The following is a 17919-nucleotide window of genomic DNA, read 5'->3' on the forward strand; positions in this document are numbered from 1 at the left end:
GTAGGTAATTAATTTATGTACGTTTGAAGTGTAAAAAAGTTAGAATAAAAAAAATTCAAATTTAAATGGTATTATTTTTATTTATTTACACAATTTCGTTAAACAAGACCACGTGTCTTGAAAGAAATTTCCGTTTCGTCTCCGCTGTTTTCTCTTGCAACGATTATGAATACAACAAATTCTTGTTTGCGTTGCTTTATTTTCAAATCCGTCAGGCTATCGAAACAGACAAACGTATATTTTATTTTATTTTTAATTTCATTGTTTTTATTACCATTGCAACATCATTATCAGTTATTTTTTCAGTTTGTTCGTTTTGGCTTTTACACATACTAACACATTCTGGATAGTTTCCGGTTTCTGGTGTCAATTTTCCGGTTTCTGGTGTCAATTTTCTGGTTTCTGGTGTCGGTTTTCTGGTTTCTGTGGTCGGTTTTCTTGGTTCTGGTGTCTGCTTTTCGGCCTGATTTGGTTGACTAGCCTCTGGCTGTTTATGGTGTTCATGCACTTTACCCACCTGTCCAGTTTGATTCACATTAAAAGGCTTTCTCTTAAAGCTGAATTTTTTAGTTTTATGCCTAACGGCATCACAAACATGATTAGACATATTTATAGAATATACATGTTTGTAAAATAAACCGATATCAAATGAATAATATATTTTTAAAAAATCAAAATTAACTATTTATTTTAAATATTTCCATAGAGACGAAAAAAATATTATTTTAACTAAAATATTTATTATTTTCAATTATAAAAAAATTAATTTACCACAAGCATAAACACCAAAGAAAGGGTGCCGAAGTGATTAAACTGGTCCGGGAATTGTCGCATCCGACAAAATACACCCCGAACAGTATTATAGTGATGTAATAATGTCGTTTTTATATGTACCAACAGCGTAGATCATTTTATTGGCTTTTGTTATTTGATCATAAAATACGGCTAACATTGTTAATACAAACTATTATCATTCATTATTTTATAGCCAGATTTTTATCGATCCAATGAGTGCATTCCGACTAGAATAAGACACAATTACTTTTTTTTCTTCAAAACATCCGATTTTAATGATTAGGTACCTAATATTACCTAACTGTATTACTCGACTTCGCCGTGTTAAAACTATTCATTCTTCTACTATTTTCTGTTTTGATTCAATTGAAAACACAATTATTATAATGATTTAATTTAAGATTTTCATTTTTCATTTCTTAATTCTGGACATATTTTTTATGTAAACGTAAAAAAACTGTAGAAAGATTCAATAATTCATCCGAAATTCATCAATCGACTTTATGGGTTCACGTAAAAAATATGCCTAGAATTAAGAAAACAAATCATAATTTAATAGATATTTGATTATAAGTTTTGTTATTTAAAAATTAAAAATTATATTTATGAAAATGGTAATATGTCATAATATATAATATTATATCTAATAATATTATAATAATAGTGATATAATCTGTAACTAATGGTAACTATTTAAATAAACAAAACGATATTAGGTTTTCATGAGCCAAAACTAAATAAATGTGTAAGCCACTTATAGCAACTTATAGGGGTTGAATAAGCTATAAACATCCCTCGAGACATAAAGAAACAAAATTTTTATAACTTTTTTCGAAAACAATGCTATTTTTGAGTATATATTGAGGACAAACAAAGAAATTTCACCATGTTCTTCACGCTAATCTCCGAAACCAGTTAACCAATTTTAATGACATTTTGTAAATGTATCTTGCTTGATCCAACTTGAGAGATAATACAGTTGTTATCTCGATAAGTAATAATTAATTAATTATAAATTATTTATTTTTTTGTACATCTAAATGGTTGCAATTATTGGTTACATAGGTAGGTATTATACATTTATATTAGATACGCAGTGTTGGGTAGTAACGTAACGCAAATTACAAATTACTGTAACGCAATTACTTTTTCAGTAATGCAGCAGTAGTTGCATTACATTTTACTTAAAGTAACGCAATTGTAACGAAATTACTTTTTAAAAGTAATTTCTATGAAGTAACGCACTATCGCGTTATTTTCCACGTTATTAAAATAATAGTTTTGAATGTACCTATTACAAGAACATACCGATAAGATATTCCAGAAAAATTAAAAATCAATTATATTTATTTTTGATTCCGAAAATGGTGAACAATATTATTAAATATTATTACTTTATTAGCAGAAAAAAAGAGTTCGATTTAAAAATAAAATTTAATATTAATAAAAAATAGTTTGTCATGCACAATAGGTCTATTATTACTAGGTCTATGATTGTAAAATATATCATATGAATTGAATATGGTTGAAAAAAATGATAACTATAATCTATGATAAAAAAAATGTAACGTTATTTGTAACGCACTACTTTATTTATGAAAAAGTAATGTAACGTTATAAAAATAATTTTAGGTAACGCAAATGTAATTTAAATAATAATATTTGAAGTAACGAGTAACGTAATTTCATTACTTTTTAAAAGTAATTTACCCAACACTGTAGATAATTACTATTATATTTAGAAGAAATATGGCATACGTACCTACACATTTTTTTTACAGATATATTTATTAAAGATACAAGTATTTGGCCGGACAACGTTGGGTGGGACATAATATATAATATTATAAAGATATATTTTAATATCTGAAGGCAATTTATTAAAAAATGCTTTCAGTGTTTGTGAACTTTAAGATTGATGTGAACTATTACGTAAGATGTATTCCAATACAATTATTGTTAATTGTATAAATACTAAATAGCAAGGCTGGGCATTAACGAAATTATAAGTTAAAGTTAAGTTAAAAAATTAAGTCACTTTTAACTAAGTGAATGAACGAGTTACATTTCTCCCTTGTTATTCAGTAGCTTAACGAGTTAATTAATTTTATTGGCACGTTAAATAAATTTTTTTCCAAACCAAGCTCATTAAATATTAATTCAATTTTGTAAAATTAATTATATAAAAAAAAACCCGAAATATTGAATATATTTTTGTAAATAATAATTTATAATAATAGTAAGTTATTATATTGCATATTCACAGAAAATATTATTATTAACTACATATATTATAGACGGAAATGTTATAGGGGTAACCGCGTCATTAATAAAAGAAAAATATAACAATTTACTCAATAAGTACCTATCCCATCCACGACATAATATAACCTAACCTATACCTAATCATTATAAATATTATCATCTAATCAATCTTGATCAATCTAATCTACCCACAAACATTAATTTATATATAAATACACAGACTATAACTATACAGACTAAACTCTGGAACTACTTACCAGATCTTCTTGTATATAATATTATATATATGTATATTGACAAAAGATAATAATACAAATCAACAAACATGATTAACCAATATAGCAACCAATATAGGTATAATACACCGGTGGATTTTCCTAAAATTTTCTTTCATATCAACCTTCTCCGTTAAATATTCTTTCGTTTCAAAAAAAAAAATCAAGAAGATCTGATAAGTAGTTCCAGAGTTTAGCCTGAACAGAGATTTTAATTTCAAATTTTTATAGTTAGATATTATATTATATTGTTTAGGTAGGAAGGTAGGTACTAAGAAATTATTGTCACGGTGATAAATTGGTTAATTACTAATTATTACTAATTCATGATTGGAATATATTTACAATTAGACGTATGTCTGGACATGCCTGAATGTTGGTATGTATATGTAAACCATTATTTTGTTTATTTTTATCTAAATTAATTATAATACGCAGGCTGGGCCCTTTTGACATTAAAGGAGCACACCAAAAAAAATGTTCTTTAAATTTTAATTAAATGTTAAATTATTGTAGCTAAGGCTATATTAAATGATTTTATGAAAATCTGATGTAAAACAAAAAAATGATTACTTTAAGAGTTAAGAAATGTAGAATAGCCGCGTGACGTCATTGGGCCGTAATTGCCTATCTTATACGTGTAAAAGTTACTAGCTTCACACAATGATTTACCAATCTAAAAATTTTATATTTGAAATTTATTTACGTATAAATGTGTGATTTTGTGTCTAAGACGATAAATGTATCAGAAATGCAATATAACGTTTAGTTTTTTAAATATTAATAAATCTTTAAAGTGATATTTTTGTTAAACGGCGCGTCACAGCCATTTAAATATAAAATAAAAATTCAAATATATCTCATTCAAGATTTTTAAATATTAAAAAACTTAAACGTTATACTGAAATTCAGATACTTGTATCGTCTTAAATACATAAAACCACACATTTATATTGTGTAAATTAAATTTCAAAAATAAAATGTTTAGGTTGGTAAATCGCGTGTCTAATACCATGTACCGTCTATTAGTCTATGAAATTCCTAACCGTTGTCATAATATTTGATACAATATAGATATTTTATTGTAAAGGTGTAATACAATCATTTATTCCTCATACAGCGTTGAGATAGGTATTATATCATTGATTAAACCGGAGCCGGTGCGTTTTTTGGTACAAAAACATGTCTTAGGTACAGGAAAAACTCTCACGCCCTGTAGAATAGTCGGATTTCGTTAACTTTTTTTTTTTATTTAAAAGTTAGAGCACATTTTGTTGGTCGGATCAAGGCCCGATTTTGAATATTATAATTATAGAAGTTGGAATATGCATTTGAATAATGCACAATATTTTAAACGTATTTTTCAACTACTATTTAAAGTAAAATAAAAATTCAAGCTTTAATCCGACCAGCAAAAACTTCTCATCTTACAGATAAAAAAAAAAAGTAAGTCAGCGCATTTCGGTGGTGAATGTTTGTCCATCGCCCCTTCGAGCCTCAGAGAGTATAGTGTAATTTTACTGTATTCGATTTGAATGAAATGATTGCATTCGATAAAAAACGATTCTGAGCGGACGAGGGAATCTTTTTTATTTAATTTTATTCGTTTCTATGGTGATAAACAAAGCGTTATAAGAATAGCTTAAGAAAGATTTATATAAATAGGTAATTTATAAAATTATAATTATAGTTTATAATTAGGAAATATCATAAAAATGAAAAAAAATATAAAAGAAAAGAAAAAGCTCAAATGTTTTGAAAATTTTACCATGTATAGGTAGGGCTAATATAACTTATAAGTGAACAACCCAAATTTCAAGTTTTTACGAATGTTTTTAACCGAATTACAACAAAAAAACTCCCAAAATTAAAATGTCTATAAATAGCTCAAAAATGGCTAAAAACCGAACTTTAAACCGTAAGGAACAAAATCCAAAATATAACAAAAAATATCTCTTGTCGTTTTTCATTTGAAGCAACATTTCTGGTAGAAAACGTCGTCCGTAATTATTTAATATTATAAAATCGTGAAATCGTACATTTTTTCTCTTTAAACCGCTTTTATTTCAAGTAGCGTTTCGAAAATCGAAAAATGACCTCTTTAAAGTACCAGCTCAAGAACATCACCTTTCTGAAAAGATGCTATACTTGATAATTTTGAAAAAGTTTAGAGGGAGAAAATGTGTTTACAGAATAAAAAAAAGGCGGATAAGTGGATGTCATTCTGCTGTAAAAAACACTCTGCGAGGATAACGATACCGCCTTGTAGAATCAACCAAATTTCATAATTTTTTTTTTCAATTTTTAGAGGGAAATATTCTACAGCCTGCATCGATCTCTGTTTTTCAATATTTTATTCTTAAACTTTATAATACATCTAAAAAAATTTAAGATAAAAGGCATTTTTTTCAAATTTTTTAATACATTTATTTGAAATGAAATACAAATCAGAGATCGATGTGGGCTGTAGGAAGTCTTCTTCTTTCAAATAAAAAAAAAGGTGGATAAGTGGATGTGATTCTGCTGTACAGTAGGTTACAAGTGGGTCACTGTAATGGATGGTGTTAAATTTGAATTCAATGATATAATAATATCATTGTATAAGAAAAACGATTCTGAGCGAAAACGGTCAGTCATCCTATGATATTACCAAGTATCTGCAATTGTAACATTATATCAGGAGCCTTGCATTAAATTTTCACGCTTTTTTACACAAAAAATAAAATTTTATTGATATTTATAGAAAAAAAAACTAAAAAATTGAAAACTGACAATGTCCGTAAACAGCTCAAAAAGAGTCAAAATATTTTTTAAATTTTATGGTGTATAGAAAATGCTAATATAAACATATATACATTATAACATTCAGTGAAATTTTCAAGTATTTACAGTCATTCGTTTTTCAATTACAATAAAATAAGAAAATTGTTACATGAGAAATCAAGTGAATATCAAATGTTGTAAAAATATAAATTTCAGACGCTCATAAGAATTTAATTTAAGTTTCTTGTAGACATTTTTTTTTTTTGATAAAGGTAGACAAACTTATGGGTAATCTTATATTACATTTTCAAATCTTAGATTTAAAAAGAAAAATTTTTATGAATTCTCAACTCAAAATAATTAGCTAATTTTCGTGATTTTTCCGTATTTTGTCAAAAATTTGAACTTTAAATGCTTATAAATAAAAACTGTGACTAAGGATTTTAATTTTTTTCATCTTCCTTTGAAACAATAACCTAGCCTTCTATTAAATTTTCAAGCTTTTTTACTCAACAAATACAATTTTAATGATATTTATAGAAAAAAAAAACTAAAAAAAATGGAAATTGACAATGTCCCTAAACAGCTCAAAACAAGTCAAAATATTTGGAAAATGTTACGGTGATAGGAAATGCAATTATAAACATTCAGTCAAAATGTCATGTCCCTACGGTCATTTGTTTTAGAGTTACACCAAAAACCAAAATCGATTTTCTCAAAAACAGATTTTGCGTAAAAATTCCCGTTTTTTTTTTGTTTTTCACGTCGCTTTTGAAAATTACTTGGAAATTTTTACTTGTGGCCCCCCAAAGTACCAACTAGATTCACTTTCCTATCAGAAAAGTTACTGTTGAAGAAAATCTAAGCACTTTTACTATCCTAAAAGGTGATGACAGACACAAAAATAAAAAAAAAAATAAAAAAAAAAATAAAAAAAAAAAAAAAAACACACATTGTTGTAAAATTAATACATTCTGAGCTTCGCTCAGAATCTAAAAGAAAAAAACATAAACATCATTGTAAAACCATTACATTCCTCGCTCCGCTCAGAATCTAAAAATGGCCAAAAACCGACATAATATCAACGAGGCGTAAGAATTTTTCCTGTAAAAGCATTTTTGTTTATCAAAATAGTGCTTCGATAATAGTCATCGGAGTCAGTCTCTGACTTGTGCATGCGTGTGCGTTAATATCTTTATCTGCGCATGTAATTATAGCTCACTCATACTAATATCGATTTACATACTCACACACATGCACATTCCACGCGAGGACGTTACAACTTGTGAATTGAGTTGCCTACATTTTACTCCTTAATAAATGACGGCACCGGCACCCATAAGTAAATTAACTTTACTTAGTCAATGGTTTTAGTTACCTACCTATCGACCACGAATTAAGATATACAGGGTACGGAACGAAAAAGCCTTATCAATGTTTTTCTAAGTTCTAAAGTATCTACGGTTATTTGTTTTTAAATTGCAACCAAATAAGAAAATTGCTACATACATGAGATATCGATAGAATACCTATCCAATCTTGTAAACATTTGAACTTCAAACGCTCATAAAAATTAAATTTGACTTTCTTGTAAACAAATTTATTTTTTCAATAAAGATAAACAAACTTATGAGCAATCTTGTATTTAGTTTTAAAACCTTAGATTTAAGAAAATTTAAGAACATTTTTTATGAATTTTTAACTTAAAATAGTTTGCACGTTTTCGTGAATTTTACGTAAAATTTAAAAATTTGAACTCTAAATGCTTATAAAAAAAATTTTGAATATGTATTATGAATATTTTTCAACTGCCACCGTAAAAATATATAAGTAGTCTTGTATTAAATTGTATTGACATCTATGGAGAGTGCGCTGTTAAATGTTTTAACAAAAATATGAAGGTTGCTCTATGGAATTTTACCACATTTAATTAAAAATAATGTAAACATTTTTTCAGCAATGTTATTTGAAAACATGAATAATAATATGTTCATTAGACTAATGAAAATGGTCTAATTTAAATTTTATATGATTTTGCACAAAGATAAAAACATTATTGAATGAAAATCTGTAAAAATTGATTTTCATAATCATACTGCAAATTTCAATTATTATAATAAAATGTATAGATTGAATTAAATTAATGGAAATAATAAATTGCCAAGTTTCTCATCACAAACACTGTTTAGTTTTAACTGTATTATTTCTGTGTAGACTCAGCATATAACACACATTACAGAAAGATACTAACTATGTAAAACTATCGTGATTTTGGACTATTCTTTTTCTAGTTAATTTGTTGGTAAATGTTTTTTAACAATACATTTTCTTCTTATTATAATTAAATATATTTAAGGAAAACCATACATACTAGGTACATTCATTTAGCTTAATAATTATGTTGTACATGATTAATTAATGTGTATTTTATTTTATTTCTCAAAAAAACATCTTCTTTTAAACAAAACATTGACAATGAAAAATTATATATTTAATAAAAATGTATAGGTACAATGAAGACATAAAGACCAACATAATGAACATTAAGATGAATTGTTTTATTTTAATTTCTGGTTCAATTCACAAGAATCAAAATATATGATACCTTGAGCCTTTGTTAGACAAATTGTTAGAGTAAAAAAGGCTACTTAAGTTTTAATTGTAAGGTCCAATGTTACACAATGTGGGTTAAGGCAGCTCTTAGTGGCTATTTTTTAAATAGCAACATTTAGGCAATTTATCTCGTTGCCACAGCCCTTAATTTTTTGTTGGTCGAAAATGATTATTGTGTGTACTCTGGATTCCTCATCACCAAGCTGCAGGGGAACAAGATAAAACATTATAAAGCACGCGTACGCCGATTTCATCGTAGACACGGTCAAAAATAATTTTCTACTTCGGGGTACAGGACAATAAATAATGCCAATAAGCAAAATATTAACATACATCTAGTAATCCAATTTTAATTTTGGAAAATGATTTGAATTCATTTTGTTTCTATTCTATGTTATATAGGAGGTGGATTTTCAAAATTATGAAAAGTATTGGTATTACAGTTCCAAATTAATTTACTTAATTTTTTTAAATAAATATGTATTTTAAAGACTTTCCTGAAAAACATAGAAAAAACACTAACGAATTCAAATTAGTTTTCAATATAAAAATTGTATTACTAGAATAATTATATTTATTTTTCACCAGCTTATAGGTATAAATGCATGAAAAATTCAATTGCCTAGAGCCACCTAAAAATCAATTATAATAAATATTGTAAAGTTGTTATTCATGAAAACATTGTATGTTTTTCATTATTGTGATCAAAAACTTAATTAAGTACATAATATCAATATTTTTTATCTAAATTACGCAATTGTTTTAAATTAAATTAACTTGATTAATAATAAATATCTTAATTAATTACATTTAAATATACATACATTATTAACTTAATACATGATCTAATCTATTAATGTATTATCTTATATTAAAGTATATATTTGTTTCAATCCAATAATACAGCGGTTACCAACCCATGGTCAGGGTGGGCCGCGGACAATGTGGAACTGGGCCACGGATGGTGATCGAGAGTCCAAGTGTCAGCAAATTTGAATTGGCATCAACATCGGGATTTTTATATGATTTTAAACAAGTCTATATTTCTTCTGTATTATTCACCTGTATATTTGGTATGTGGGCCACAACGTTTTTTTTACATACTACTAAAAAGGTTAGGAACCACTAAAATAATACAATAAGTAAAAATAACGTTTAACTATAAGAATCAAACATTTAAATGAAAAGTTACAAATAACTACCTCATTTTCTTCAAACTATAAATTTTGTTTTCAGAAATTACATTTAAGTATAAGATAATGGTATAATATCATATATTAAGTATCAAACAATTTTAAAAATAAAATAATAATTGTAATAGTTTTGTTTTACACTAAAAGATAAAATATATAAATTTTGTAAATAATGTCATTAATGACAACTTAGAATTAAAAATACTAAGAATTACATGTTGAAAAACACTTACGTCTTAATAAGTAGTAAATATTAATGAATGTTGAATTATTATATTTTAGCTCGGAAGCATTAAATGGCTTGAATGTGTTAAGATTACCATCACTGCATGCGAGTATGTTTACCTGTGCCTGTGTCATCCAAAGAAGATGATTTATTAGGACTTTGTTTAGGAGATGGACGTTTAGTAACATTGGAAGATCGATTATTTGTTTGCGAGGATAAGCGCTGTTGAACATTCCCTTTTGTTAAATTTGTATTAGACCGTGATTGTTGTAATAACTGCTGTTGTTGAACATTTGTCCCAGCAACATTACTATTACTTCCAGTGCCGTGTTGTAGCTGCATTTTCTGATCTTGCTGTACAATGCTATTCTGAAGCAATGGAGAGCTTATCCCTGGTCGTGTAACTTGCAATAGGTTTGAAGTTTGCTGCTTGTGAGTACTTGTGCTCGTTGTTTGTAGATATTGTTGGACTAACATATCAGTGTCTTTATGATCATCTAAATACAGCTGCTCTTGGGCTTTAGTGGTTTTTATTTGCATGTGTTGAATACTTGTATGCATTGTTAAACTACTGTTACCAAAGTTATGCTGTTTTGCTGTTGTTATTTTTGATTTTGGTGGTACTTGTGTTTTATTTAATTTTTGTGATTTACTCGTACTTGGTATCTGAACATTTGTTGAATGGGTATTTATAGAGTTTGCCTTGCTTGTCCGAATATTTTGTTGAACAGGCAATAGGTAAGCATTTTGAAGATTATTAGTTATATCCGATGCTGGAATTAATCGTATATTTTTTGATTGGTATTCGGAACTTAATTTAGATATTTCATCAGCAGATAAATGAAATGGTGAAGATTTTAAATTCATACTCAAAAAATTTGGCACTGTTGATTTATTAAGCTGATCATTAGTATTTATTTGATATTCAAAATCATAAGTATGATTTGGTTTTGACAAACTCAATCCACGTAAAGGTGTCATTGAATTGCTATTGTTATCAATAATATGTTGTGGGAAAAATAATTTAGATAATGGTGAAGGTTCCTTTTGAGATTTTTGTTGTTCACTTTTCATTTGTAAAGCTTTCTCTTTGGTTCTTTTAGATAGTGGTTTAAGACCACCTGATTTATCAGGAATGCCTATTGTATACACTATATTGTTGATCATTTGTAAGGAAAACAGACGATAAAATGGAGTTTCAAATCCATTTACTTTACAGGAGGAATCTATATAATTCCTAATGAAAAAAAAAGAAGAAGTGAAATAAATATAATATAATAGGTATGTATATTGTATAATATATATATATATAAAAAAAAAAATGTTTTACTTACAGTGTAGTGTCACATTTTAAGACAACGCCAGTAGTCAATGAAGCTAATAATACATCTTTTGTTATCCACAGAAGATCCGAAAATAACACTTTACCAACTCCAATCCTCCATACTATTTCACCAGATGACACATCCCATACTATTATTTCTCCGTTACCAGCTAAAACAAATATTTAAAAATGATACAATCTAAACTATATAGAGAAAATATGAAATATTGTAGAATAGACCAATTTATCTTACTCAAAATGGAAATAGTATGAATACATAAAACTTTACATTTACTTGTTTTTGCTTAAATGCTATATTATATATAGCACATTTTTAAAATAAAAACAGGTTTGTGTCTAAAAAGTAATATTATGTGCTCCCCAAAAACCTTGACTAACCTAACCAACCTTCTCTACAAAAAAAAAATATGACTTACCAGCAGATGCTAGATAATTAAAATTTTCAGAATTAAATTCTAAACAGGTGATATAATCGGTGTGTCCCATTAAAACTCTATGACAGTCACCAGTTGTTAGCTCAAACACTCTAACAGTTTTATCCGATGAACCAGTAGCTAAGAACACTTGATTTGGATGGAATTTTAAAACCTGAAATATAATTTGTAAAAAAAATATTAATTATGAACTATTAAAAGATTAACATCATATTATAATATACCAAAATATCATCGAGATGACCGATAAACATTCTTAACGGACGTTTATAGTTCAAAAACCATAAACAGCTAGCGCCCTCACATGATCCTGTGGCCACTTGCAAGCTATATGGACTGGCAGCAATACACCATGTCCTATGTTCATGTTCACTAAAAAAAATCAAGTGAATGATTATAGTTCTTTTAGAAGACACTAAGAATAATTATACAGGGGAAACAAACCAAAATTTAATTCAATATGTTTTTTTATGGACATTAATTAATATAATATTTTTATTTACGTTTAGTTGTACAAATTGTGCTGATTTAGACATCAATTTGGTTATACATTAATGCGGAGTCATGTACTCAGTCGAAATACAATTTTTATATTTTCTTATATAGTACATAAGAATTTTAATATTACAGCTAATAATTGTAGGATCCAGACAATCCTTAGTTACAAAAAATTGTTTATTTTAAATATTACAAGTTTCAGAATCAGTTTCAAAATGTGTGATTACTAGCTTAAATTATATAGTAAGCTTAACTTACTACTTTAATTGGTTAGTTGGTTAGTAAGAAACTTATAACATGAACACAACATTTATATTGTTTATATTCTAAAATATAATCATATTCTAAAAATTAAGAAACAAAAACCAAAAGTTAACAAATGTATAGCAGAATAAAATGTAGTACTTAAGGATTTCATGACTTAATAATTAATTTATAATACGTATACATAAATTCTCCAGTTATGAATGAGAAAAATACAGTGTCTTACAGTATAGTAATATTGTTTGTATAATATTTAAATTTTATTTTGATTAATATTATTTTTGTATATCAATATTATAATTATTACAGAATTGCATTTTATTATCAACTAAAAACAACATTAACTCACTTGTATATTTCTATACACTGTTTAGTTCTCAAGTCCCAAGCTCTGTAGGTTTTGTCATCAGATGCACTGAGCAGGATTTTAGCTGATGGCAATTCAGCTAAATCAAATATAGATCCACCATGTCCACGTAATATAAATGCTTTACTTTTGTCCAAACTTCAAAAAACAATAATAGTCCAATCATTTGTATATAAAGACAGGTTAAAATATGGTAAAATTATTTACTATTCAACTAAATTGTTTCCTTGTACTGATGGTGCAAAATTGCTGGGATTTATATTTCCAATGGTATGTAGAATATCATGAGATTCTTCTGATAAAGATTGTTCATTATCTCTCTCCCATAAATAAATCAAAGCATCTACTGAACCAGCAACAACCAAATTTTGATCGGAAGTCAAAAAAGAACACGATACTCTATGAATCAATAGCAATTAACAATATATTTTTTAAAAGAAACATTAATAGTATTTCAAACTTATAAATTAAGATGTTTAAGAAAATTATATTTAAGTATAAAATGTTGTTTATTTGTATTATAAAGCAGCGTTTCTCGACCTGTGGTAAGTGTACCACTTATGGTACATTGAAAGCTCGTATAGGATACACAAAGAAAATCTCCCTTTATAAGAAATGTAATATACACATTAAATATTATTTTGATATTAATAATAGTATAGATAATAATTGTAAAAATGAAATTTAATTTTTTTATATTAAATTATGAATTATTCATAATTTTGTAGTTCCTAAAACAATAAAATTTGATACATGTAAAAATTTAAAATAAAATTTAAACGTATACATTTTTGATAAGCAAAACAAAAAGGTTATTAATTTGTCAAGTGGTAGGTACAAGCAAATTTTCAAACTGTGTAGGAGGTACGAGGATATACAAAAGTTGAAAACCACTGTTATAAAGTATAAACATATTAAATGTAATATATTTATAAATAATAATTTTTTATTTAACACGTACTTGCTACAGTTTTTCAAGATTATTTTTCGACTTGAGTGTAGATACAAATCTTCATCAAGGGTTTTCAAATTAATTTTAGTAACTTTTATGGGTTTCAAATGACGTGAAGTTTCCTTTAATATATAAATAAAATAATTTTTAAACAATTATAAAAATTAAAAACAAATAAAAAATAAGAAAACTAGATACTTACATAGCGTACATATTGAGTTGATTTTTTGATATTTCTCATATATTTACGCATCGAAAGTTCTTCATCACAAGAAGATGAGTACAAAGAACTGGAATCCTCCAAAGAATCCTTAAATATTTAACTGATTAGTTCATCTTATGAAACAGGGTTATTATTTTTACTCTTACTCCTGCTGAATAACTTTCACTTGGACTAGTATTACTATTAATGCGCTCATATTTTCTTCTGGTATTTGATTTATGACTTTCTCTATCTTTATTTGGGCTTTCTTGGTCCTTTGACATCATCAAAAAAATGAACATTATTAAAATTGTTTTAATATCCTATTTATCATAATTATAGTTATACTCTTGTGCATAAAGTATTCCTTATTTTAAAAATTTATATTGTACTCAATTGTCTAATTTTAGATATTTAAAAAATATTATTATTATTAATGGAATTATAATTTTGTTCTTACTTCAGACGAGGTTCCACACAAACTACTATAATCTATATTATAGTCAGATTTTTCCTTGCCTCTTAATTTTTTTTTCTTTTGAGGTTTTTGAAATGTTTGTTCATCACTTGATATCTTTAAAATGTACACATTGTAAAATTATTATTTTTAATCTCATGCAAATAAGTGTTCTGTTTATTTTATCATACTTTTAAGATATTTTTAAATCAACTAATATAATATAACAGGGCATTTAAAAATAAAGAAAATTACATTAATTTCAGGTTGGAGATATAAATTTAGAGTTAATTATGTACCTTTATACTCTGATTATTACTATCAGTGATGAGAGATTCTCTGCTACTTATATCATTATGTAAATGTTTTGATTTTTTATGTTTCCATATTATTGGATACATTTAAAATTTTAAGCATTATAACAAATACATTTTTAATCTCTCGTCTCTTAGTAAGTTAGTATATTGAAAATGGGTTAGTTAGTAAAACCATGTAATAACGGGATGTATTTTATTCTTACTTCGGGCATACGATTATTATCATCACTGGTAGATTTAGTTTTGCTTCTTTTATTTTGTCGTTTTTGCTTTTTTACATCGTCATTTGATATCTTCAAAAATAAATAAATAATAATATCATGATAAAAAATGTTTTATATTATTATTTATATATATATTTTTTTCTTTTCTTTACGTTTCAATTTAGTACTACATGCTGTAATTGGGCAATGTCCATAAATATTTAAAATAAATAAATTATATTTCTCTTACATCAGACAAACCACTTACATGCATATTATCATCACTGATAGATTTGCCACTTTTCTTGTGAATTTTTTTTTCTCCATCAGATACCTTTAAAAATGTATACGGTTATATTTTTAATTTTAATTTCTTATTTATAGGTTACACTCTATTCAGGTTAAGAACCATACTTGGTGGCACACAAATGCATACACAGGTGCAAAACACAATCGTTTTATAGATGGGGTGACAAACAGGTGTTGAGTTTTGACTAACTACCACCAGATGAAACCTGATCGATACCGAGTACGATTTTAAAGTTGGATAAAATATAGTTTAAGCATATTTTTTATATTTTTATTTTATTGTAAATAAGAAGGAATAAAAAAGAATTTTTAAATAAAATTTTATGGTTCATAAAAAAACATAATTTTAATCTTACTTCAGATAAGCTTTCATTAATTTGTGTGTTATCATTAGGGCTAGGATAGTATAGGATTTTGCATTTTTTTTTAGGATTTACAGGACATAGCTTTTCAAGCACAAAATGTGATTTGGTCATATACGAGACCAAATTTAGAGTTTTTATTTTGCTTTATTTTGCATTTTTTGTACTTTTAATGATTTGGGTCATTTTTTCAATTTTACGGGCATTTTTTATACTTTTTTGAAATCTAGGTAATATTTTTTAAAAGCTCCATCTCGTACTCTTATTTTTAAAACTTTTGCACCCAATATACCTTTACCACCTAACCCTGTGATAACTAGGTGGGGAACATGGATAAACGCATCTCTATATTACTGTGAACACTTAAGTTCAATCAAAAATGTTATGAGAGAATTGAGTAGAGAAGAAGCCACTGCCATAGCTAAAGTCCAAGATTTGATCGACAATCAAACTCTAAAATGTAATTTAATTTACATAAAAACTAATTTTAGCTCATTGCCCGAGTCTATCAACCGTTTAGAAACTTCGGATTTGTCACTAAAAGACTCTATAAAAATAGTGGTCGATTTCCGACAGAAAATTCAACAATCTAAAAACGAAATTGGCATAGCTATACAAAACAAATTAAAAATGGTGTTGGAGAAAAATACTGGATTTGAAACGTTTAGTAAAATATCAAAAATAATTGATGGAAATGAATCAGACACGGCTCATTTCCCTGATGAGTTCAATATCGACGATATCACGTACATGAAATTTACTCCGATTACTTCTGTGGATGTGGAAAGAAGTTTTTCATGCTACAAAACATTGCTAGCAGATAATCGGCGGTCATTTGTATTCGGAAATTTGAAGGAGCTACTGATTGTCCAATGCAACAATACAATTTAAACGTAATTTTCAGAATAAAAAAAATATACGTATATATTTTTTATTTTATAGTATTTTTGTTGTTTTTTTCAGAAAATTTTAAGCTGGCCGTTGCATGATAAGTCCAAACTTCAAACTTCATTAATAATATCAAGAAAATCCTAAATTAACATTTTTTATAATATTATAATTTAAATAATTTTTTACCGAAATATTAATTAATAATTATAATGCATTTTATAACATTTTAAAATCATTTTTTATCTTTTGGGCATTTTTTAAGGTCATTTTTAGGTTATTTTAAGGTCATTTTTTTAGGTCATTTTTAGGTTATTTTAATGTCATTTTTTTAGGTTTTTTGGGTCATTAAAATCCTAGCCCTAGTTATCATCATAATTTGTAGATTTGCATCTGCCACTATTCTTTTGTCTTTTATACTTTTTTTGTTCGCTGTCAGATACCTTTAAAAATATATGTTGTTAAATTATAGATTTTCATCCCTCACTTATTGCTAGTAAGCTATAGAATGACATTTTTTTTTACATTTTTAAAATAAAATTGTATTAAGTAATATTTACAAATGGTAAAAATAGAATTTATTAATAGGCATTTTAGAGTTCATCAAAAAAGATCATTTTAATCTTACTTCAGATAAACTTTCACTCATTTGCATATTATTATCATCGTTGGTGGATTTGCTTCCACTACTTTTCTTTTGCCGCTTGCACTTTTTTTCTTTGTAATCGTCATCAGATATCTTAAAAAATAAATAATATAATATATTGAATTATTATTTTAAAACTTACACTTATAGCTCTGTGGCTTGGTGCAAGAAGGGCCAATGTCAAAAAATAGCATTGTTGGGTAATTTAATTTTAAAACATGCCAAATTATTACAATCATGGATTTTATGTTTAAAGGGATTTCATACCGTGATTTTATGTTTTTATCTAATATACGCGCAACATAGGATTTTAGACGGATTTTATAGGATTTTATTCTTTGCGAAACATATCAATTGATCTAATGAAGCGACAAAAATTCTGAAAACAGATTTGAATTCGTCGTCAAGTCTTCTTAAAATTTCTTCACAATTTTGATTTTTGATTTTAGCTTCTCCAAAAATTGAAATACAAAAATGTTTAAATACTCTTTTTTTTATGACGTTTTCTGAAATTTAGGGGATAATATCAAAAATGTGGGAAAGTC

General features: G+C 26.6%; 2 protein-coding genes across 7 annotated transcripts in view; both read right to left on the minus strand.

The window, feature by feature from the left end:
• Window positions 1-81: 81 nt before the first annotated feature.
• On the minus strand, window positions 82-607 carry LOC132933507 (uncharacterized). Its single transcript, XM_060999781.1, has 2 exons — window positions 275-607; window positions 82-216 (listed from the first exon to the last, which is right to left on the minus strand). Exons 1-2 carry the CDS (start codon window positions 605-607, stop codon window positions 82-84), a joined length of 468 nt encoding a protein of 155 aa, XP_060855764.1.
• An 8028-nt stretch (window positions 608-8635) lies between these two features.
• The window catches only part of LOC132936966 (uncharacterized), a 34357-nt gene continuing 25073 nt past the window's right edge, over window positions 8636-17919 (minus strand). For all 6 annotated transcript variants that reach the window (XM_061003784.1, XM_061003783.1, XM_061003782.1 and 3 more), the window contains 13 exons: window positions 17357-17467; window positions 15438-15503; window positions 15170-15259; window positions 14653-14766; window positions 14360-14467; window positions 14193-14300; window positions 14000-14112; window positions 13246-13437; window positions 13021-13176; window positions 12134-12281; window positions 11892-12063; window positions 11465-11624; window positions 8636-11367 (listed from right to left, as the gene is read on the minus strand). In XM_061003784.1, the coding sequence (XP_060859767.1) occupies window positions 10227-11367; window positions 11465-11624; window positions 11892-12063; window positions 12134-12281; window positions 13021-13176; window positions 13246-13437; window positions 14000-14112; window positions 14193-14300; window positions 14360-14467; window positions 14653-14766; window positions 15170-15259; window positions 15438-15503; window positions 17357-17467 (2679 nt within the window). In that variant the 3' untranslated portion in view covers window positions 8636-10226. The remainder of the gene's footprint in view (window positions 11368-11464; window positions 11625-11891; window positions 12064-12133; window positions 12282-13020; window positions 13177-13245; window positions 13438-13999; window positions 14113-14192; window positions 14301-14359; window positions 14468-14652; window positions 14767-15169; window positions 15260-15437; window positions 15504-17356; window positions 17468-17919) is intronic.

Source organism: Metopolophium dirhodum, chromosome 1 (genome assembly GCF_019925205.1).
Source record: "Metopolophium dirhodum isolate CAU chromosome 1, ASM1992520v1, whole genome shotgun sequence".
Taxonomy (NCBI): Eukaryota; Metazoa; Arthropoda; class Insecta; order Hemiptera; family Aphididae; genus Metopolophium; species Metopolophium dirhodum.